General features: G+C 36.7%; 1 protein-coding gene across 4 annotated transcripts in view; it reads right to left on the bottom strand.

The window, feature by feature from the left end:
- LOC109708797 (protein ABCI12, chloroplastic) overlaps positions 2,099–23,582 on the bottom strand; it is a 36,076-nt gene continuing 14,592 nt past the window's right edge. The window contains exons 3-9 of one of the 4 annotated variants that reach the window (XR_002215819.1): positions 21,895–22,131; positions 21,075–21,239; positions 19,072–19,147; positions 16,330–16,394; positions 3,189–3,358; positions 2,905–3,092; positions 2,099–2,390 (exon numbers count right to left, since the gene is read on the bottom strand). Coding sequence is in view for 2 of the 4 variants with exons in the window: in XM_020230625.1 (XP_020086214.1) it covers positions 3,209–3,358; positions 16,330–16,394; positions 19,072–19,147; positions 21,075–21,239; positions 21,895–22,131 (693 nt within the window). In the remaining 2 variants the exon portion in view is untranslated. Of the gene's footprint in view, positions 3,093–3,188; positions 3,359–16,329; positions 16,395–19,071; positions 19,148–21,074; positions 21,240–21,894; positions 22,132–23,582 lie in introns of all 4 variants that reach the window. The other 3 variants (XR_002215820.1, XM_020230625.1, XM_020230627.1) reach the window with 3 other exon arrangements.

The raw sequence follows: 23,582 nt of genomic DNA, 5'->3' as shown, positions 1-23,582 counted from the left end.
CATAGTATTAGAGTACAACGGTTGTTAAATATAAAAATATTTAAACACCGTTGTACTCTAAAAGCTTAAGCTGTTAGAGAACGGTGTTTAAACATTTTTATATTTAACATATCAAATCTTTATTTGAATATTTGTATTTATCTGTAAGTTCGATTTTATCTTTATCACAAAATAAATTAAATTTTAATCACGATCGGAATTTTAGTGCAGCTTTTTCCTAACACAGGCAGCACTGTGGGACTCCAAAAGGAAAGGACAGAATTAGTTGAATTTGAAAGATCAATATCCGAAACCATGCAAAGGGAAGGCTCTCGATTATTTATATGGGTTAAACTACTTTCTATATTAACGAATCGAATTTCTCTTAAGATACGCATTACCGTATTTACTCGTTTAACTTTTCAACAATATTCAAACTGAAAATGAGCCAATAAATATCGAAGCCAGCTTGCTTATCAAGTTGTCAAGCTCGCATTGCGCAAACTTTCAAAGTGAATCAATTCATACTCCAGTAAGCTCAGGCGGAAGCTACTTTGATAAATTTAAGGCTTGTTAATGAGGCAAAATAAAATGCTACGTAGAGTGGATTATATATTCGTGAATTATTGTAAGCATTGATTCTTCTAAGAATGGGTTATATTCGTGGATTATTGTAAGCATTGATTTTTCTATGCTCTACCGGGTTGCTACTCTACTTGTGGCCTTTGGTAAATCGACACTTCGGAGGTCCGGTTTCATAAGCCATTCAGATGGGGGCAGCTGCTCACAGGCAATTTACGGGCTAATTAGATTTTGGTCGAGTCTAACACTCTTTCTTCTTCTTCTTTTTTAAGAGAAAAATATAACATACTATCTGCTTCATTTATAAGAATGATGAATTAACAATAAGGGGTGAGGAAGTATACCTCAAAGTCAAAAAAAAAAAAAAAAAAAAAAAAAAAAAAAAAAAAAAAAAAAAACAACAACAACAACAACAACAACACACACTACATTACAAAAATAGTCGTTTGGGCGTGATAGATTCCTTCCACTGGGTCACCAATTGCTCGACCTTATCCATTGCCAACAATGGATCAGTGTTAACCTTTCGAAAGATGAGACAGTTCCTTGCGTCCCAGATGACCCACCAGTAAGCTGACTGACCAATTAATCTGGATTGAGATGCCAGAGCACTATTTCACTTATCCCATACTGATCTCACGTCGTCCCCCAAATCATTTGACCGAACCCCTTCCACAGCCATCATGATCAAAAATCTACACACCATGTACTGCGTAAATAAGTAGTCCACCGTCTCCTCTTTGACCCGCATAGCACAAAACCTATATTTCCCGTCCACTCTCTCTTCTGAAGATTGGCTATTGTAGGTGTCCTTTTCATAAGTATTAGCCAGATGAACACTTTCACTTTGAGGGGTATTTCGAATCTCCACACCTTAGGTGCACGAATGTCCCTCATGCCCTCATCATTCAGTGCTGAATAAGTTGATTTCACAGTGTACCTACTACTAGTACTCCACCGCCAAATCACACTATCCGGTCTCTGCTCTCCTGTGAGGCACTCACTGGTTTTCAAGTTAAGAGTCTAACACTCTTTTTAACTTTGAAAATTTGTTAGCTCTTCAAGCTAAAGCTTGGTTTTAACAGTTTTATTCCTTCCTTCAATGCCGAGATACCCAATTTCTTATATTCTTTTCCCTTGTATTGTTTTGTTCCTTATCTCAAGAATAAGAAGTTAATGTTGCTAATGCTGAGACAAATAAACACAATAAACGAGGACGGGCGTTGACCATTCGAAGAAGAACTCAAGAAGGCCTCCGGAGATTACAGTGCAGAAGTGCGATCAGTCTGAGAAGACGAGCAATCAAACTCTGATGAAGGAATTATTGCCTGCACTAGTCACATTCGTACAACCTGTGCAGTGTGCACTACATAGCTGCCCATTCAATGCCCTATTTAAATCACGATCGTTGGTAGTTGTTGAGATTTTAGAGAGGATGAATGAAGGGATAGAATGATGACCTGGTCCCCGAAGTGCACGTAACAATATATCTGACCTCTCTTTAGCAGGGAGAACATACATTACGGAAACTAGTAAGTCAACACAAAACGAACACTCATCATAAGCCACATTTCGGAAAATAATACATCACAAAAACTACGATATTATAAAGAAGCCAATGATACATAAACCCCAACTTCAACAAATAGTAAATAATAATTTACTACTTCGTACTTAGGTGATCTCTCCCTTGCTTTCATTACCTAAAAAAAATTAGGAGTTGCAGACCCAGACGAGCCAGCATCAAGACCCTTTCTTTGCACACAAATGTGTTCCGTCACTGAATGCCTTGGCGCTCCACCCTTTCTTTGCTTGAAGAAGAAGATACTCTGCGGAATATGAACAAACTGAACTCATAATTTACAATGCGGAATCTTGAAAAATATCAGGCACGTTAGGCGGCGGCTAATATACTCAGCCGTCACCTGCTAAGGACATGACAATTCATTAAGACAAAGCAGAGAAAATATTTGATTGCTTCTGTGGAAAGAGTTGATCGAATGGTCTCCTGATGCACCATATGTTCGACTTCAACTTACTCTCTTCAGAAGGTTAGGCATGCAAAACCAAGACCTCGTTTGGTTTCCTCACCATTGTTTAGTTTCTTTTTGGAAATACAAATTCCATGCAATGGCGAGAAGGGCTTTATTTTAAAAAGGGAGGGAGGATTTTCTTTTTCAAATACAAGTTTCTAATGTACTCAATCTATATAACTAGCGGTCTTTGTTTGGTAACAAAAATAAAATTCAGCAGTAACCTTTGTTTTTCACTCTTTTATTTTGGCATTGAAAAAGAAGATGCCATTACGAACACAACCAATGTTGCGGTGCGTAGCAAGCTTACCAACAAAGACGAAAAGGGAGAAATTCGTCCACCAAAGCATCCTATCACACAGAAATTGCATTTGGAAAACAAAAAAAAGGGCAGTGATACCAAACGAGGCCTAAAGTGGAGTTCCTATGTGCAATAGCTGAATGTTTTCCATACTGATGGTGAATGTGCACCAGCATCAAGCCAACCTGCAGAATGAACTTAATAAACTCTCTCTCAGATAAGTGTCTTTGAAAAGAACCTGAAGAAGATCAGCAGGAAATGTTTAGAGAGTACATTATCATCAAGCAACTCACCATACCCTTGCTGGTTAGAATTATATGAGTCTTTCTGATAGGACAGCAGCACCTATCAGAGCGAAAAGGCACACCAGGGAAAGGAAGTCTGTAAAACCAAGTGAAGACTTGGAAAAGAAGTAAATTTTGTGAGTGTTGCTGTCACCACGGAAACCTCTAGCAATCATCGCCTGCCAAAGTCACATTAGGAGACCCAAGCATTATGATTAGAGTAAATCATGCAAAGCTAGAGAACAGCTTTTTAATTTACCAGTATCTCTATAGAGTCATCATCCATATATAAGTCCAACTAACTATACCGTAAATGTGTGACTAAGGATCACCACCAGCTTAGCTCTTTCCGTATCCTACTTTCATCATGCTAAGTTTAACCAACTACTTAGCACTGTTAAAAGCTTAATATCAAACTTGTAATGTTCTTTTTTTAACACTTCCTAAGGGTTAAAGTTTCTTTACCATTTTCTTTTAGATTCTAATCTCTTCACTGAACTACCTATGCCTAAATAATTTCTTTCTTGATTCTCCTTCCTGTTAGCCCACTTAGTGAAAGCACTCCTATGGGCTCCCAGGCTCCAAAATAGGACAGGCTTACTCCAATTTATTCGTATGTAGCACATTTTGTTGGTTCCCTTGTCAATACACATCAAATAATCCCACTCCTAGGCCTATATTGGTTTCTGATGCGAAGTTAAAGCAAGAAAATGATGCCTTTAATCACAAGCTATGTTGTGCAGACACGGACACTAGATACAGATATGACACAACGTGGATACAACGATACAGCAAATTCTAAGAATCTTAGGATATGATACTTAGAAGATATGGTGATTTTTATATTATCATTATATATGATAATATACATTAAAAAAGTTTAGAATCTTTGGATGATTAGTTAAGGTAAAACAATAAACTGGTTGACTAGCTTAAAGATATAAACATAGTCGACTTTTGTTCATCAAAGAACAAAATTAATCAGACCAAATGTAATCTTTAGATTTTCTCAACGACGAATTCATGCTGCAGGTGTCATCTAACTGCAAAATAACTTCCCCTATCTTGCAAGAATCCTAAGTCTATCCGTCAAGTATCTATCTAGTATTTAGCAATTCTCTAATATTTCAAAAATGTTGGACACTCTTATGAAGTATCCGACACATCGGAGATGTATCACATGAGTATGAGTATTTGATACATATCCGATACGATACAACAAGTAAAATGAAGTATTTGTGCATCATCAATCACAACTAAGATACCGACAATTAAATGGGCTTAACAAGGATTCTGCAGAAATTTTTCCGGGCCACTCTATTCTGATGATTGACTAGGTGCAAATTACCTTACAATTAATATCTAGGAGCAGAGCTATATGAAGGCATGAGATGGACCAATTCTCTTTAAGTTTAGTAGCCCTTGGGGGCCATTTAGTTTGATGGTGCTGCAAATACGATGAAATTAGAGATGCATGTAATTGAAGATGCAGTACTTGTATTTGCATCTGGCCCATTTAGTGGGATATAGCTGAAAGCAGAAAGTGATACAGCTACAAATTTTCTGTTTGATTGCTTGTAGTTAGAAGTTGTATTTATAGATTTTGTCATTTTATATGTGAAATGGTGAGATTACCCTAAACAATAGAAGTTCATAATTTTTTTATATTTTTAAGAGGCGGGTAGTACGATTACGCTTGTAAAGAATTATTCTATCCAACTGTTGCATCGTCAACTCTGTCCAGTCTGGTGTAGGTTGAAATGCAACAATTGGGCCTTCTTAAGCAGGTCAAACTACACCATATAGATGCAACTACAACAACCAAAAGGAACTTTTGGACTTGTCTGTAGTTGCACTTACAAAACAGACTGAAATGCAAGCAATCCCTTAATATGGAGAAAGTGGAGGGCTAGATCCACATTGTAAGTGAAAGAATATGAGTTACATAAAACTAAAAAAGAGTACACCCAAGTGGTTGTTGCAGTTTCTATGTTATGAGAGATCATGAGTTCAAGTCCCAAATCATTCATTCTTTTTTTTTTTTCTTTAATATTCGAGTGTAGATTGTTCTTTAATAATTGTTGGCTTATCCTCTCTGTCTCTTTATATATTTCTGAACATTTTTTTTCAAATGAAAAATTTTAAAAATGCTCTTTTTTAAAAAAAAATAAAAATCTCTTGTGATGACTGGAACCATTTAAGGCCTATTTGGATGTTAGAACGGGGAGGTGTGGAGGGGTGTGTTGGAGATTTATGTTTCAAGATTACAACTTAGGAGTTTGGTGTTTAGCTATTTTCTTTTCATAATTATTCATTATCTTTGAGGATAGTACATTCCAATGTCTGCCACCACAAACAAACTGGCCCCGCTGCAAGCTTTTCTTCGACGAGTGATCATTCATAGTAGAGATTAAATCTATTTAAATTTTATTTTGAAATTAGGATTATAGGTTCATGGCTTCCAGCAAACTCAAGAATCTGCTATTAATTACCCCACACTTTCAGTGTTAAGGAACTCTCGATTAAGAGATCAAATTTAATACCGATGATAGAAAGAGACCATAGTATAAAGATGAACTTGTATTGATATAATTTTCAAGTACATGGCTTAAGCAGGCGCATACGCCCACTGTACATTAGTGAAATACTCAGTTTATGGATTTGGCGATCATTTGGAATTAGGTTGCTTAGTTTAACTGTTAGTGATATATCCTAAAGCCAATCGGTGACATAGGCTTGTGAACATATTAAGTATTTTTCTTATTTAATAAGGGCAAGTTTTATTCATATTTATTGTTAGCAGTACAATATATTTATATGAATCGTCTATTGAATCTTCATTAAGAAAATATATTCCTAAGAGTAGGAATTTGATATATATATTTCTTTGTACAAGATTCTTAAACGCTCCTAGCCATAGGAATATCATAAGGACGATGATATTTCAGAATAGACCGGTGCATGCTACACTTTTATATTGAGGTGACGATTCTCAAGTCATTAGTGTAGGGACACTAGAGTAAGCATGCAGGTGCTTGTTAGCGAACAAGTACACTGAGCGTGACCATTCAGTTGAACAAATGGTTCAATATTCGCCAGTGATTAGTTCTTTGCTACAGTTGTGTGAAGTACTCCTTGGACCTGAGGCATCATGGTTGCTTCACATGTAGATTGCTACTGTTTGACTGTACTAATACTTAGACTCTAATCATTGGTCTACGTCTGGTACTGATTGGCTGTAGTAGTTTATATGGGGAGGCATGTGAATGCGCAATAAGTAATTCAACACCCTCAATAGTGAGAGAGAACGTCCTATGTAGACTATCGAACTCAACTCGGAAAATCCTTGGCCAGGGCATGTGGTATGTGGAAAGAGTTTCCAGCTGTGATACCATATTGAGTCAGTTTTAGATATTCTAGTCATATGATCGAATAATAAGATTTGGCGAGTAACCATAATTTTAGTTCGATCGGGGCGTTGTGCGTTGGAAGGAATTAATCACACGGTAACGGTTAGCGGAAAGGTTCGTTTTTCATCATCATTCTGGATTACCGTGATATACTGCTAGGTGTCACTCGCGGACAGTGAGAGAAGTAAAAATAATTTAAATAAATTATTTTACAAATTAGAAGAGTTCTAATTCAATATTGAAGGGTTTGATATTGGACCTCACTGCCGAACGATAATGAACCTATGCGGGTCACACACAATAGGAATTGTATGCATCCAACATGACAATATGAGTATAATACACTAAACAGTTTAGTGGAAATAGTAATTTGAATTTGAATGTTACGAAATATTTAATCTCTAATTAGATTAGAGAATAATTAAATATTCATAGATTATTATAAGATAATATTCTAATTAGATTAGATTTAAATATGAATATTTAGTTATAATTTAATGGATAAGATGTAGCACACTGGACCTTTGCAAATTGCGAGGTTCGAGTGTTTGATCTGTGTGTCGAGCCATCTCAGACTTTCTGAAGGGTCGTAGACAGTGTTCCGATCTATGGCTCGCATCCCGAGAATTGAGGGTTTAAACCTGTACCAAAATCCCAAAAGGTTGGATTGTTGGAGTACTCTCGGATTAGCCTCAGCCAGGCTGTGTACCGGTACAGGCTGGGTAAAATTCGGGATTTTACGATTTAGATCCCAAACTAGATCACTATAAGGTGTTTTAGGCTTAGATCTCCTCTCTTTATCGATGTTTGGAGAATCTTCGAGGTTGGGTTCGAGGTTTCAGGAGATCCCAACTTCCAACTAGGAGTTTGTTCGAGGTTGGTTCTAGAGTGTGAAGAGGTTACCACTTTTTGGGTGTTTTTCGTTCTTCCTCTTCTCTTTTCTCTAGTTTTGATCGTTTTTGGGTTGTTTTTACCTCTTCTTCGGTTTCCCCTCCTCAAGAGTGGACAAGAGGTGACTAAATCCCGAGTTTTCTCGAGTGTTCCCCCGACCCCACACGAATTTATCTCCAACGTTGTTAACGTTTTTGTCGGGGGTGCTTTGTCGGGTCTAAGACGTAACACATGGCCATGTGCCCTTTCACATGGCCATGTGGAGGACGCTTTGACGGGTTGGACTCGGAGACCAACCGTCTTTTAGATGACACATGGCCATGTTGGTAGTTCCGCATGGCCATGTTTAAGACATGGCCATGTTGGTAGTTCCNTTAGACGCCTTATATGTTTTAGACGTATGGCGGGTCTGGGCACGCGCCGGGCGAGCTTCCGCTGGGTCCCGGGGCGTGACATAAGATCTAATTAAATTAAAGAGAGAGATAATGATAAAATATCCATAAAGGATGAGCATAAATTTACTTTTACTTATCCTATATGGCAACTAATTGGATATGATCAAATTAGTATTGCAACTAATTGGATTTGATTCAGATTAGTTACAACAAATTAGTATTGCAACTAATTGGATATGATCCAAATTAATTACAACACAATGTATGCAACTAATTGGATATGATCCAATTAGTTACAACAGAATGTTGAGGAGTGTCGATCCGTACCGCTCAATTAATTGGAGCTGTACATAAAAAGACGCGGCTTCATTAATAGGCGACACACGAAAATTAATGTGAAGAGATTCACATTATTCTCTCTCAACCTTTCGTCAAATATTTTACTAAAAGGGAACGTGGATAAGAGAAGACTGCTAGCACTGTCTTTGTAATCTGCGACTCATCTGTTCCGTGCGACGGAAGGCGTTGGATCTGGATCAATTCCGTGTGGATACGCGTAGAGGCCGGGCACGTGCGCGGCTAATTGGAATCTCAGTTTCAACCTTACAGTAGATCAAAAGACCTTAACTGGTCCGAGGTGATATAACCTAAACTTCAAATCTGCTTAGGTTAGATTATTATTTTACATTGTAACATGAGAATGATCCGCCGGTACTGGATTGATTTGTTTTGTTTTGATTCATATGTGATATGAATTTTTGTTTTCAAAATATGATATTATTTTCCGCTGCGATTTTTTTTTTGTGCCGGATAAATTCTTACATTAACGACTTAGCGATCAGATTTGCTCAATTTAGCGACTTGGCGGTCAAATGATTTGACTTGATTTTATCATTTTAGCGACTTGGCAGTCGATTGATTTAAAATTGATTTGCTTAGTTTAGCGATTTGGCAGTATGAACTCGATGTACTCAGTTTTAGCGATATAGCAGTCGATTTGAGTTATGTTGACTTGGCAGTCGGTTTGAGTTGAGCTTCATTTGATTTGCTCAGCTTAAAGACTTGGCGGTCAGATCAAACAGAGCTTGATGTTGGCTTGCTCAGTTTAACGACTTGACGGTCAATTGTTCAGTTTAACGACTTGACGGTCATTTGTTCAGGACTTGACGGTCATTTGATTTGTTCATGATCTGTTCAATTTAGTGACTTGGCAGTCGATTGATTTGAACTTGATCCACTTAGTTTAGCGACTTGGCGGTCAAAAGCGGTCGATTGATTTGAACTTGATCCGCTTAGTTTAGCGACTTGGCGGTCGATTGATTTGAAGTCGATTTGCTCCGTTTAGCGATTTGGCTGTCGAATTTGATGTACTTAGTTTAGCGACATGGCGGTCGGTTGACTTGAAATTGGTTTGCTCAATTTAGCAACTTGGCGATCGATTGGTTTGAACTTGATTTGCACGGTTTAACGACTTGGCGGTCAATTGATTTTGACTTGATCTGCTCAGTTTAACGACTTGGTGGTCTGAATTTGATATACTCAGTTTAGCGACATGGCGATCAGTTTGAAACTGAGGTACTCAGTTTAACGATATAGCGGTCGGTTTGAGTTGTGGTGCTCAAATTACCGACATGGCGGTCGATTGGAAGTTAAGCAGCTCAGTTTAACGACACGGCGGTCAGTCGGCTTGAAGTTGACGTGCTCAGTTTAGCGACATGGCGGTCGGCTTGAATTTGGTTGCTTAGTTTAACGACCTTGCAGTCATTTGATTCCGAGTTGCTTAGTTTAATGACTTTGCGGTTGTTTGATTCTAGGTTGTTTAATTTAATGACTTTATGGTCATTTGATTTTGGATTGTGAGTCGATTAAGTTGACTCAGCCGATTCAGCTCAGTTAGAACCCTTGATCAGCTTCAATTACGGTGGAGCTGGTTAGATTAATTTGGATCATCTATGAAGTTTGGTCTAAGCGCTCAAATCGGGCTTGTATAACGTTTCTCGTTTCATTGCTTAGTCTAACAAGCCAAGCCGAAACTAGTGAACCGGCACCATCCAATAAAAGAGGGGTCACAGGGGGGACCTTATCTCTTTCAACAACAAGGACTCTGAACCTTTGTTTAGGTTGGATTCAGGTTTGAGTTAATTCGAACCTTTTGTATTTGACTTGGGTTGAGCCGCCCTAGGCTTTCACTTGGTTTATCTCTTTCGAGCTTGGGTCGACCGTTATGCTTTTGTTCAAGACCCGCTGAGACTTGGTTTAGATCAAACCCTTAAGATGTAGTTCAAGATCCCTTTGAATTTAATTTGGTCAAGCCCTTATGGTTCAGCTCAACTTCAACCCTCTTATACTTCAGTTTGGTTCGGATCGAACCTTTATGATTTGGTTTGAGGTTGGTCTGTATTTGATTCGGGTTGAGTTCTTGTGGTCCACCTTGGCTTGAAACCTTTTTGCATTTGGTTTGGGCCGAATCGACTTATTGCTCTCTCCAAGTTCGATTTAGATTGAACCAATTTATGCTTGGTTCGATTTGGCTCGATCCTCTTATGGTTCCGTTCAGGTTGAACTGACTTGTAGATTGGTTCGGCTTGGCTCAGACCTTCCGTTGCTCAGTTCAGATTAAGTTGGCTTGCAGCCCGATTTTGCTCGGTTTGGAACTATAGTAGTTCTATTTGGGTTGAACCGACTTCGGTTCAAATTGAATCCTTCATAATTTGGTTTAGTCAAACCGGCTTGTAGTTTGGTTCAACTTGGCTCAGACCTCCTGCGATTTAGTTCAGGTTGAAACCACTTTGGTTCAAGTTGAATCATTTTATGGTTCGATATAGGCTGAACCGGCTTGTAATTGGTTCAACATGGCTCGGCTCGAACAGTCTGTGCTTCTGTTTGAGTTGAACCCGGCTTATGATTTGGTTCGGCTTAACTTGGAACCCTTTTGTGGTTCAGTTCAAGTTGAACTGGTTCATGGTTCGATTCGGCTTGGCTCGGATCTCATGTGGTTCCATTCAGGTTGAATCGGTTTCGGTTCAAGTTAAATCCTTTATGATTTGGTTCAAGTCAAACCGGCTTGTAGTTCGGTTCAACTTGGATCGAACCTCCTATGCTTATGTTCAGATTGAAACCACTTCGGTTTAGATTGAATCCTTTTATGGTTCAGGTTGGGTTGAACCGGCTTGTAGCACGGTTCAACTTGGCTTAGCTCGCACTTCATGATTTGGTTAGTTGCATCTTTTTTGGTTCAATTCAGATCGAATCTACTTAGGTTCATGTTGAATCCTTTATGGCTCGGTTCAGATCGGATCCACTTAGGTTCAAGTTGAATCCTTTATGGCTCGATTCAGATTGGATCCACTTAGGTTCAAGTTGAATCCTTTATGGTTCGGTTTGCGTTACACCGGCTTGTAATTCGGTTCGGTTTGGTTCGATTAATACCTTCAATGGTTCAATTTAGATTGACCAGCCTATGGTTCAATTTAAATTAGGCCCTTTGATTAGACTGGACCAGCCTATCGTCCGATTTGATTCATCATTATGGTTTGGCTCACCCAGATTAAGCCTATCATGAGGATGGCGATCTGGTTTAACGAACCGAACCCGAGTCAAGCCTATTACGAGGACGGCGACCAGGTTTAATGAACTGAACAGGGGTCAAGCCTATCACGAAGACGGCGATCCGGTTTAATGAACCAGACTCGAGTCAAGGCTATTACGAAGATGGCGACCCGGTTAAATGAACCAAACTCAGGTCAAGCCTCTCACGAAGACAGCGACCCGGCTTAACGAACCGGACTTGGGTCAAGCCTATCACGAAGACAGCGACCCGGTTAAATGAACCTAACTCGAGTCAAGCCTATCACGAAGACGGTGACCCGACTTAACGAACCGGACTTGGGTGAAGCCTATCAGGAAGACGGCAACCCGATTAAATGAACCTGACCGAGGTCAAGCCTGTCACGAAGACGGCGACCGGCTTAACGATCCGAACCCAGGTCAAGCCTATCACGAAGACGGCGATCCGGTTAAATGAACCAAACTCGGGTCAAGCCTATCACGAAAACGGCGACCCAAGGAAAATATTTATTATTGTTATTATTATTTTATTATTATTATTATCATTGTGGTCCGAATCGGGGTTCAACCATGTTAAGTCTATCGTGAAGACGGCCGCTCGGTATGATCATAGGTCTAATGAGGATAACGATCCAATGTCAGTATTGAAAGTGTCGAGCCTATTGCGAAGACGGCCGCTCGATCAACCCAACACATGGATCGCCACCATCGCTTGTGCACACATATTGTCCTTTTGTTGTCATCATAGCGAAGGCAATGTTGAGGGAGACTGTTACGATATATTTTATCTATATTAGGATGTTACGATATATTAGGATATTGTGTTTTATTGCCTTATATAGAGTAGTATCATTGCCTTCTATAGAGGAGAATTATATAGTATGTAATCCTAGTTATACTCTTACTATAGTAGTCATTGTTACTATAGTAAGACAATCTCTTGTACTATATATATTCATTAATACAACTCAAGAGGGTATGCACTTTAGCCCTTCTTTCATGGTATCAGAGCGGGAACCCTAATGTGGGGATATCGATCCATAGCCACCATCCACCATTAATCTCACCTTTTTTTATAGGTNCTTAATGAATACGCGTGCATGATGTAGTAACGATTCACCGCCAAATTTGATCGGGTCGACCCATCACAAAGACAGTCGTGTTGATCAAACTGACAGGAAAATCGCAACTACACGATTTGCGCATATACACCAACCCGTCGTCATCGTAGAAAAGAAAAGGAAAAAGAGGTTATATGGCCTCCTCGCGTGTAGTTGAAGTCGTCGTCGTCGCCGAAGTCGTCGTCGTCATCGTCGTCGCCGAAGTCATCGTCGTCGTCATCGCCGTCGTCGCATGAAAGGGCCTAAGCTCTTTCTTCTTTTTTCTCTTTTTCTTCTCCCCTTTCAAAAAAGATCCATTTTTGAATCCCATAGTCCAATCTATAGTGATTCTAGGCCCTCTTCATTTAGGGAAATAATTCAAAAGAATTTGAAAATAAGGTAACAATATAATTTTATTTCTTTTCCTTTTAATGGTTGGTCATCTAAGGCAAGCATAATCATTCCCCACTTATTTTATTGCCTTCTATATTTTCAATTTGAAATTTAAATTTCTTTTATCCCAACATCCAGTTCTAAAACGATATATCATATTCTGGTAAAATAATGATTAGGACCATTGATATAGGCTTTGATGCATCTCGTCACTGAATTACTGAATGCTTGAGTAAATGAATTAGATATGCCAACAATATTCATCAATTCATTTACTCTAACCATGCTTGAAAATTTCTCACCAAACAGCTCCTGAGTTCTTATTTCTTATCCATGAAAAATTGTGCATTTTCATGTTTCAGAGACTATACATATCAATATGATTTATATGATATGAAAACAAATTTTTTACTTTAAGTCATAATTTTTATATTGAATAAGATTAATTCATTGATTGAATTTCTTAATCATATATTTTTGCTCCTGCTTGAAAAAAAATTCTGGCTTCGGCACTACTAGTATCTACTGATTCCTATCTATAGCCAAAGTCTGGCTTCTTTTTTTCGTTTTTGGTTTCGATTAACCGGTGGGCATTGCTAGACTCAGGTTAACCTTCGTAGGACCACCTTAACATGCATATGTTCATTAGGTTAATGTTCATAGGACCACCTTAATTCACATATTGCACGTCATTTTTGTTGTATATAAAATAGGGTTAATTGCATACAGCTCCCTGTAAACATATCGAATATCAACTTTATCCGTACAAAGTTCAACTTTTTATTTTTATCCCTGCAAAAATCCAGTGATATTCATATTTGCCCATCTGGTTTATTACCGTTAGAGCATTGTTTATTTTTTAACAGCAAATAAGTAAAATGGTATTTTTGCCCTTACAAATATATCCTTCCAAAATCCCCAACTGTTAGAATTATGCAGATATGTCCTCCCGAAAAAGAATTTTACTCGGTAATATAACAGGAGTAAAAAGACCAATTTAACTCATTCACTAACCAGGGTTAAGTATTTTACTCGTGGTTAACTACATATTTCTAACGGATCCTAACGACAGTGGTATATTTGAAAACGTTAGGACTTTTGCAGGAATGAAAATAAAAAGTTGAACTTTGTAGGGATATATCTACTATTCAATATGTTTACAAGGAACTGTATGCAATTAACCCAATAAAATATTAAAAATGCAGCTCTCTAGTAGATGAAACTTTTAAAGAACAACGGTTGTTTTATATTAATTTAATATGGTATCAGAGCAAGAGTTCCTAAATTCGAGTCCCAGTAGGCTACTAGCCAAAGATTTAAGTGCCCATCGGCATGAGCCGTATATACAGTATTGTTTCGTGCCAACAAGATTTCAACACGATTCAGCCCCTGTGCCGTGGCACAGCTCAAAACCCTCTATTCTTTAAATTAGAAAGTAATTTTCTTAATAAAGTTGAAAAGATTTGATAAAAATACATAATAAACAGTTAGAATATTTTGTTACTAAAGAAAAAAAATATTTCATACCATTATGTGTCAGCACATATGTATTTTTTGTGACCCGCATGCATTGACACGGCTCGGCACGCACCGTGCCATACTGTGCCGGCATGTTTCCGGCACGATCCCGTGTCATGGCACTTAAATCCTTGTTACTAACTTTATTTGATTTCGTCCTATTTAGTTATTCCACGTCATGGGCCTATAAAAAAATCTCAAGCTCAAACGTGAGGCAAAGTGTTGAATAGCAAATATATAGACACCGTTCTATGGTCGCTTAAGCTTTTAGAGAACAACAGTCGTTTAACATTAATTTAACGATCTTGATCCTAGTGAAGAGAGTAGGGCGATGAGAATGTAACCGGTTTAATGTAAGGCGTAGATATATACCAAGGGAAGACTTAGACTTGCTTAAGTGTGATTCACGAGGACATTAGGATTTAAAATCAGAGAAATCAGAACATGTTGAGAAGTTCTCATGTAAGAAATAGTCTACTGGTGCTATAATTTGGACTTAATTATTTTAGGCCACATGGTTAAAGACCCATCTAGTTAATCCAGTTATGTTACTAACATCAGCAAGCTTACTAGTTCTGTACAAAGAGAGGTATTCAGCTTGTCCTATATCATGGGTTTTTTTATGTGATACTCACAATTTGTCCTAATACATCTAACAAACCAAGCAAAAAGTTTTACTACATTTTCTATTTAAAATACAAAAGTGCCCATACAAATTGACTGGAATAGCTGAATATGGAAATATGAAATGAAACATATTCGAGGATATTTATATAACTTATTAATTGGGAACCAAATACAGGCCTCCCCGGGTTTGGAGGGGCCAGTGGGGTCCACTTTTTTTTTTTCTCTCTCACACTCTCTCTCACACACTTTACATTTTTTTTTATTTTTTCACTTTATTTTTATTTATTTATTTATTTATAATTTATAAATATACAAATTTAGAACAAAAAAAGTCCTCTTATTTTGGAGGTTGTGGGGCCCACATTTTTTTAAAAGATTAATTGCACATTAGGCCTCAATCTTTTCACGCTTTTTTATTTTGGTCCCCAATCCCTAAACTTTGCAAATTTTTCATTTTAGGTTTCAAACAATTTTTTGAGGATTAATTTATATAATAATATAATATTTGGTAGTTGAATTTTTTTATAGTGTAAAAAATATCTATTTTGATTTCAAATGCCTTAAAAGATTAATTGCACATTGGGCCTCACTCTTTTCACGCTTTTTTATTTTGGTCCCCAATCCCTAAACTTTCCAAATTTTTCATTTTAGGTTTCAAACAATTTTTTGAGGATTAATTTATATAATAATATAATATTTGGTAGTTGAATTTTTTTACAGTGTAAAAAATATCTATTTTGATTTCGAATGCCTTTTGATTAGTCTTATTTTTTGTGCTTCTGATAATTACGTACTGATTTCTTCACTAATTTAAAATTTAGGAATCAAATACTTTATTAGTTGTATGTATAACGATAAAAGTTAATGAGGGCACAATGAAAACGTTGAAAACGTTGCTGCCAAGAATACCAAAGATAGTACTTTCACTCCACTTAGTTTTTTTCTTTTTTGTAAATTCTATCTTTGATGATAATAGAAAAATATTATTTATCTTTCTTAATACTGTAATGAGCCTTTTGTTTTATTTTAAACTGATTTATTTATTTTACTTATTAGGTTTAAATATTTTTAAATTAATGCATAATAGAAAAAAAAAATAATATTAATTGTTATAATAATTTACTATTGTACTATCTTCCCGCCGCATCGCGCGGGGCCCCTTAACTAGTAAAGAATGATTTGCAAGTGCTTATCACATTGACATAGCAATAATGATATCATTAAATAATAAATTTCAAAGAGAACTAACCTTGGAAATTTGCACCGCGTGATCAAAGATATTTTTGAATATGCGTCGAACATACAAAAAGAAAACTGCAGAGTCATCATAATTTTAAGTCAAATTTTTCTAGCTCACGCAGATATAAACTCTTAATCCTAAGTATAAATCCAAACAACAAACTAAAAGTGAGGAATTCAGCATATTAGTGATGATGCAGATAACATATGAACTTCAGAAAAATCAAGGTCTGGTTATCATCTGTATGATACAAATAGTATGGTGTACATTCATTATACAGACATAAGGACGCAATGTTATCATGAAAGTGGTTCAATTGAATTTGAAAGTGATGATTCTAGGTCCTAAATACAACATTTGGTGGCAGTATTCTTTTTGGCTGGCCTCTCTGTTGCCAAAAATATTCCCAGTTTGCAATTGCATAGTGAAAATTAAGCACATTAACTTAGAAAATAGGTTGAATTGTTTAATGGTCATCACAGGTCATTCTTGAAAATCAATGAAACTGTTTTATAGTAAGGGGAAAAACATTCAAAATGCTATACTGCAACATGTGATTAGTGTTGCTCAATCAAAACCTATGTTACACGGACACGGACACGGACACAGACACAGCACACAACACAACTCGGACACGGCGACTTAGCAACTTCAAAAAAATTAGGATACAGACATGGCAAGACCAACAATAAAATATTATTTTTAAGTATAATATTTTATATATATTATGTACAAAATTCTAATTATATGCACTGCAAGTTGGTGCATGAATTGAAAATATACTATCTCTACCAAGTTCATAAGTATATCTCATTCACCACACACAGCACAACAATATTCCGAATCTAATTTATTAGATGCATTATATGACATTAAAAGAAAGATATAAAAAATTATGAATTTTTGGATAGTATTTTTTTATAAATTAAATAATGGTGCTTTTAACACTGCTAATTCTTGGAACTACTTAACATCTAAATATTAGATTTCCAAAATTACTTTTTTATACATATATCTTAAATATTATAGATCAGATAGGTTAACTTAGATTTTAAAATTAAAGCATTAACCAAATTAACTATGGTATATTATAGATAAGGATACATCGGGTGCAGGCAAAACTATTTCCTATTACTAAAAGCTTGGAAACTCTTCCTAACAAAGAGGACTTGTGCGATGCACATGAGTCGTCTCCGCATTCATTTTTTACCCCAGACGCACAGCGGACACATGTCGTCTCATGTACGCTATGCTTCCCGAGTCCGACACGAGTCGCAAGCAGACGCAACTGCTTTGGAGCTATGTCCGTGTAATGTAGATCAAAACTTTTAAATGCATTTGCAGATTGAGTTATAAACTAAGCCTCCAAATACATAAGAAAGAAACTTGGACCCATTTGGATGGGCTCTAAAATGGGATATAGTCTAACTACACCGATAGGTTTCTTTTTACTATATGACTGTTTGGATAGGCTCAAAGCAGGTCCATAAATCATGGTGTAGTTAAACTATACAATAAAAAATGTAGTTCTTTACCACAGTACCACTCCACTCCAATTAAGAGAAAAATAAATGGTAGTCTCTGAGATCGAGGCCCTCTCTCTCTTTTATTCGCAAAACCAAAAAAATCATTTTCTCCATCTTCATTCTTCCTCTGTCGTTGCCCCTCCTCCTCTGCCACCCACGCCGCCACCATCCCCTCCTCCTCCGTCGCCCCCTCCGCCACTCTACCGCCTCTACCCCCTCCGTCATTGTCACCACCGCCGTCTAAACAACATTGTCGTCTCCGCTGTCACCAACTCCTCTTCCGCCATCCCCCTCTACCGCGGCACCGCCGCCCCTCCTGCTCCTCCTCTGTCGCCCCCGCTCCGCTGCGCCGCCGCTTCCTCCTCCTCTGCTACCCTACTCTACCATGCCACCACCTTCGCCCCTTCCTTGAACTAGATCAAAATTATTAACTAAACTAATAAAGTTAAATTTTTATTAGTTTTGATTATTAATTGTTTATTTTGATTTTTATTTGTTATTTTTTACAAATAAAATAGAGTATATATTTAATTTGATTTGATTAATAATTTGATCTCCATTTGTTATTTTTAAGATAGTAATTTTGATTAGTAATGTTTTAAGTAGAAACAAAATAGAGTCTAAATGTCGTTCAATCTGATTTAGTTTAGTTAGCAATTTTGATCTCTATTTGTTTGACAAATTTATTATTTTTATTAGAAATTTTATCAAATTTGACAGAATTTTTACGAAATTTTGCAATTGGCATTCAAACATAAATAGAATAGAGTATGGAATTCCTATAAGCCTGAATTTAATCTAAGTTAAAACCATAGAAAATAAACTTCATAGAGTTTTTTAACTAGCTATACTAATAGGGCCTTAAATATGAAGAAATAAAACATCAAAAAATAAAATTTGCCAATTGCCACACGAAATTGAATGACGGAAAGAGATCAATCTACATGAGTAGATGAGTTTGATAAAAAATTTTAGACAATACACAAGCATCTTGTTTGCAATAATCATCGGATTTGTTGGTCCGGGGCAAATTTCAATCTCTCTTGCTGCTAAATCAAAATAGACCAATCACCAAGGCATCAAATCAAATATGTATATAGAAGCAAAATCTTTGATGCAAAATCTTTGAGGCAAAATTGAAACAAATTTCAACTAGTCAAGACTAACCTCACAAACAAAATTAATCAATAGCTACAAATAAAAAAAAGCGCACTTAATCACTTACCATCTAATGTTTCTATAGTTGTCAATTGATGCCAGTGTATCCGACGTGCTACAATTCCCAGCGCTGTATTTCTAACCTATCAAAAGTTTTCACAAGAAGTAGAGCATTAATGACATGTTATACCTTTGTAAATAAGCAACTAATATTTACCTAACAGATAAAGCATGGATGACAAAAACTACGTCCATTTGCTAATTATGTTACCAAAAAAATCAATGTAATAGGATATGGCAAGGATTTAAGTGCCCAACAACACAAGCCGTACCTATGTGTTGTACTATGCTGACAAGATATTGGCACAATATAACCCTTATGCTGATGGCACGGCTCGAAGCCCTTTTTTCTTTGAAATTAGCAAGCAGTTATCTCAATAAAGTGCAAAAAAATTGATAATGATATATAATAAACATTTGAATATATTACTACTAAAGAAAAATAAATATTTCACGTCATTAGCACCTAGGTATTTTTTATGGCTGGCTCACATCACTACGGCATGGCACACACCGTGCCACACCATACCAACAAGTTCTCAACATGAGCCCAGGCCATGGCACTTAAATCCTTCTGAGATGGTTCCAGGAATAGTCTTAACAAGGACTTTTTTATAAAATAACCCTCTAAAATTTTATAATTTGCAAAATAACCCTGCCAAATTTATATTTGGCAAACTAACCCTCTTTTTGCCACGTAGGAGCCACGTGGGAGATTTTTCAAAAAGCGGCGAAACGTTCACCACGTTCTCCATGTCTTTTAAAGGCAGTGAAGCGTTCCCCGCATTCTCCAATTTCTTTTAAAGACGGTGAATCGTTCACCGCTTTCTCCTATTTCTTTTAAAGGCGGTGAATCGTTTGTCGCATTCTTTAAAATTGTGAGTGGATTATATAGGAAATAGAAAATGTGAGATTGTTAGGATTATATGTGGATTATTAGAATTTTTATTTGATTGTTAGGATTGTCTGGATAGATTATTAGGATTTTCAGGCTGTTAAGATTATATGAAATTGTACGGATAGACTATTAGGATTTTCAAACTGTTAAGATTATATGATTGTATGGATAAATTATTAGGATTTTCAAGTTGTTAAGATTATATGTAATTTGTTAAAATTTTTATATGGTTGTTAGGATTATATATAGGATATAAAAAAAAACAGTAAAAGGTGGTGAATGATTCACCGCCTTTGTGGGAAATTAAGAAGGCAGTGAATGATTCACCGCCTTACTAAAGGCGGTGAATGATTCACCGTCTTCAAAGAAAATCTCCACCCTGGCGCTTACATGGCAAAAGGAAGGTTAGTTTTCCAAATATAATTTGGATAGGGTTGTTTTGCAAATTATCAAATTTTAGAGGATTATTTTGTAAAAAAATCCTCTTAACAACCCTGCTCACTTGTATGTTTGAATGTCAAATGAACCATACCACGCGCACTAACAAAAAAGGTAACATAAGAGACAAAGGAATAATTGGCAAAAATATTTTTCAAAAAATGGCAAATGTAGGAATCGAACTCAAGAACCTCACAGAGTAGAGAGAGCTTAGGATTGGCTCAAACACCATGTTACCCAAAAGATTGATCTAATAGAAAATTGGCCAAGAATACTCTTAGCAAATATAGCTATAGTGTAAAACCAAGGTTTTAAGTGCCCATCAGCACTGGCCATGCCAATTGTGTCCTACCGCGCCGACAAAACATCGACATGATACAACCCTATGCCATAAGCACAGCTCAACATTCTCTTCTTTTTTTTTACAAATTAGCAAGGAGTTATCTAAATAAAGTGCAAAAGATATGATAAAGATATATAATAAACAATTAGAATATACTAGTTGCAAAGAAAATAAATATTTTATGTGATAGTGTCTACACATTGACACACATCGGTATTTTTTTTAATCTGCACACATTGGCACAGCACGGCAAGCTCCGTGTTGTACCATGCCAGCTAGTTCTCAGGACGATCCCTATGCCACAACACTTAGAACCTTGCCTACAACTTACCTCATCAAACACTAAATTGATGAACCTCAAAGAAAGTAGCAAAGTAAGTATTATCTCAGCCACTGGAACACCAATATGCCTCAAAGGAACCATAAACCACCATAATGCAGAAGCAAGCTGCTCGGGCGTTGTTGTTGTCAAGCATAGACTCGCACTTTGGAAGATCTGCAAGGAGGGGAAGGGGGGGGAGGGTGTGGAGGGAGGGAGAGTGCAGAAAAATCTCAGCATCCATATAAGAGATAGGAAATTTTATCATAGCACGCAATTAGTAGAACTATCACTTGGTAGTTCCAATAAGCAGCTAGCATCAGGAAAAAGAAATATTTAAAGAGAAAATAAAATTTTCAGGAATCTGCTTGTTAAGGAGTGAAGCTATGTCAAAAGCAAGCAAAATCATTATGGAACAAGGCTCGAACGGTTAATATATCCGCATCATCAACGTTTAAAGTAGTTTATGAATAGAATAGGTTAGTTTCAAATAAGGTTGCAGCAGTAATAGAAGAGTTATCGTGTATAAAATTGTGGCTAGAACTTTATAAAATAGTGGTGAGATGTAGGTCATAGGATATCAGAAATAAGATGCTGATTCATGATGACCTAACAGTAGTGTTTGAGGATGTAAAGAATTCTCTCTGGGAATACAATCACTACAAAAACTATCATACATAAGGTAGCAACCTTCTTTGGTTAAGGAATAAGGACTAATGAAGCTACTCATTTCTGAATTTAGGTAACAAAACATGACATAGAGAAGAAAAAACAAATGCAAAAGAAAAGTCTTATAGCAAATAATAAAAATTGAAAGGTGAAGCGAACATACAGTGAACGATAGGCAGGCTGAAGTACTAGCCACAGACAAGCCTTTCCTTGTAAACTGCAATGGTCCTAGCTTCATGATTGTGTAAGAGTAACCTCCCAAGGATGAAGGAAGATTTGGCAATCCTGTAATCGATGAGGGCGGCGTTCTCAACTGGACAAGTGGAGGTACACCATCAGAACCAAATCCCAGCATGATGAATAAGATCCCAGAAAGCAGAGCAACCCTGCCTAATTGATCCTACAAGTAAAATGTAACTTACCTTATTATTGACACGTTTAGTTGATGATCTAAAGGATTCAATGCTAATATGCAGAATAAGAAATAATAGATCTACCGGATGACAAAGAAATACAAGCAGAAAACAAGTTAGCTGTCTGACTAGAACAATATTTCTTATTCCATATCGAAAATTGGGTTGTGACACAATTAGCAAAGCTCAAAAACCTAAGAACTAGGATTTTGGTCACCAAAAATCATGATATAGCAAAAGCATATGCATCTCGCATAAGTTCTTAAACCAGCTAGACAACTTCCATGTACCACAAAGTTAACTCGATATAGGGCATTTCTCTTTAAGTCTTTTTATATCAAGCCACCAGACAAGCCATAAGCAATACGCTTGCTGGATGATACCACTGTATCATGTGATTTCTCATATTCTATCATTTTTAGAAGAAGATAAATAAATCATGGAAGAAAATCAACATTATTTAACAGAAGGAAGAAAACCTTACCTAAAACAGTGAATGACAAAGTCCAAATCAGTTCCAAAAATTAAGCTCGCACTTTCAAGTTTTAAACATAACAATCAAAGACTTTAAAACATTGAGGGATTTCCTTTCAAAACCATAAAAAGATCCTGTGAAGATTAAAATACTCGTTCTAACTATAATTCGCACAACAACATCAGAACAAAAAACACTCAAGAAATCAAATTCAAAGCAATTTAAACAAACCGTGACAATGTTCAACCACCCTTATAAGATGAGAACAATCACCCAAACTACTGGAAATGGAAAAAGTAAACGTAATCTGATTTTACCTTGTGTCATTCTACTTTCAGGGACCTAAGAGGTCAACTAATCTATTCAGTCCACAATTTGATCAACTGGCCTATCTCTTATGGTTGATCCTCCTTTCCATACTTAGAGCTATAATGACCTAAGACTCCACAAAGGGTGTTTTTTGATAAAAGAATGATCGCCACCCCGAAAGCTTATATATAAAAAATTTGATAGAGAAAAGAAACTTAAATAGAGAAATTTATGTAAACTAATGAATTCTTCTTTCCCTACAAGGAGAGGAAAGGCATTACATCTCTTGGAAGAGGGAAGATCCCCATTGGTGATGGCCGAACCATGATGCCATCACAACTCAGAGAGAAAAATTAACCTATGTGGCAATGCAGCAACCTCAATTTGACAAAGTTTGCTCTTTGCAACTTCAGTAAAAAAAGTGGCAGAGAGAGGGAGAGGTCAAAAAAGAGAGTGAGAAAGGTTCAAACAGGACAACAATAACACCAACAACCTTCAATGTCCCAAATTTTCTTAACGATCCAGCTACTTCTTTCTGGCTCCTACATTAATGGCACTAATGACCTCCTCATCTTATGGTAAGAAAGAGAGGGTTGACCAATGCATTCTTCTCTTCTATTTAAGGCATGGATAAAATTATACTTACCTCAAACT

Source organism: Ananas comosus, linkage group 4 (assembly GCF_001540865.1).
Source record: "Ananas comosus cultivar F153 linkage group 4, ASM154086v1, whole genome shotgun sequence".
Classification (NCBI taxonomy): Eukaryota; Viridiplantae; Streptophyta; class Magnoliopsida; order Poales; family Bromeliaceae; genus Ananas; species Ananas comosus.
Note: the sequence above shows the minus strand (reverse complement) of the source record. Positions and strands in the feature narration are given on the sequence as shown.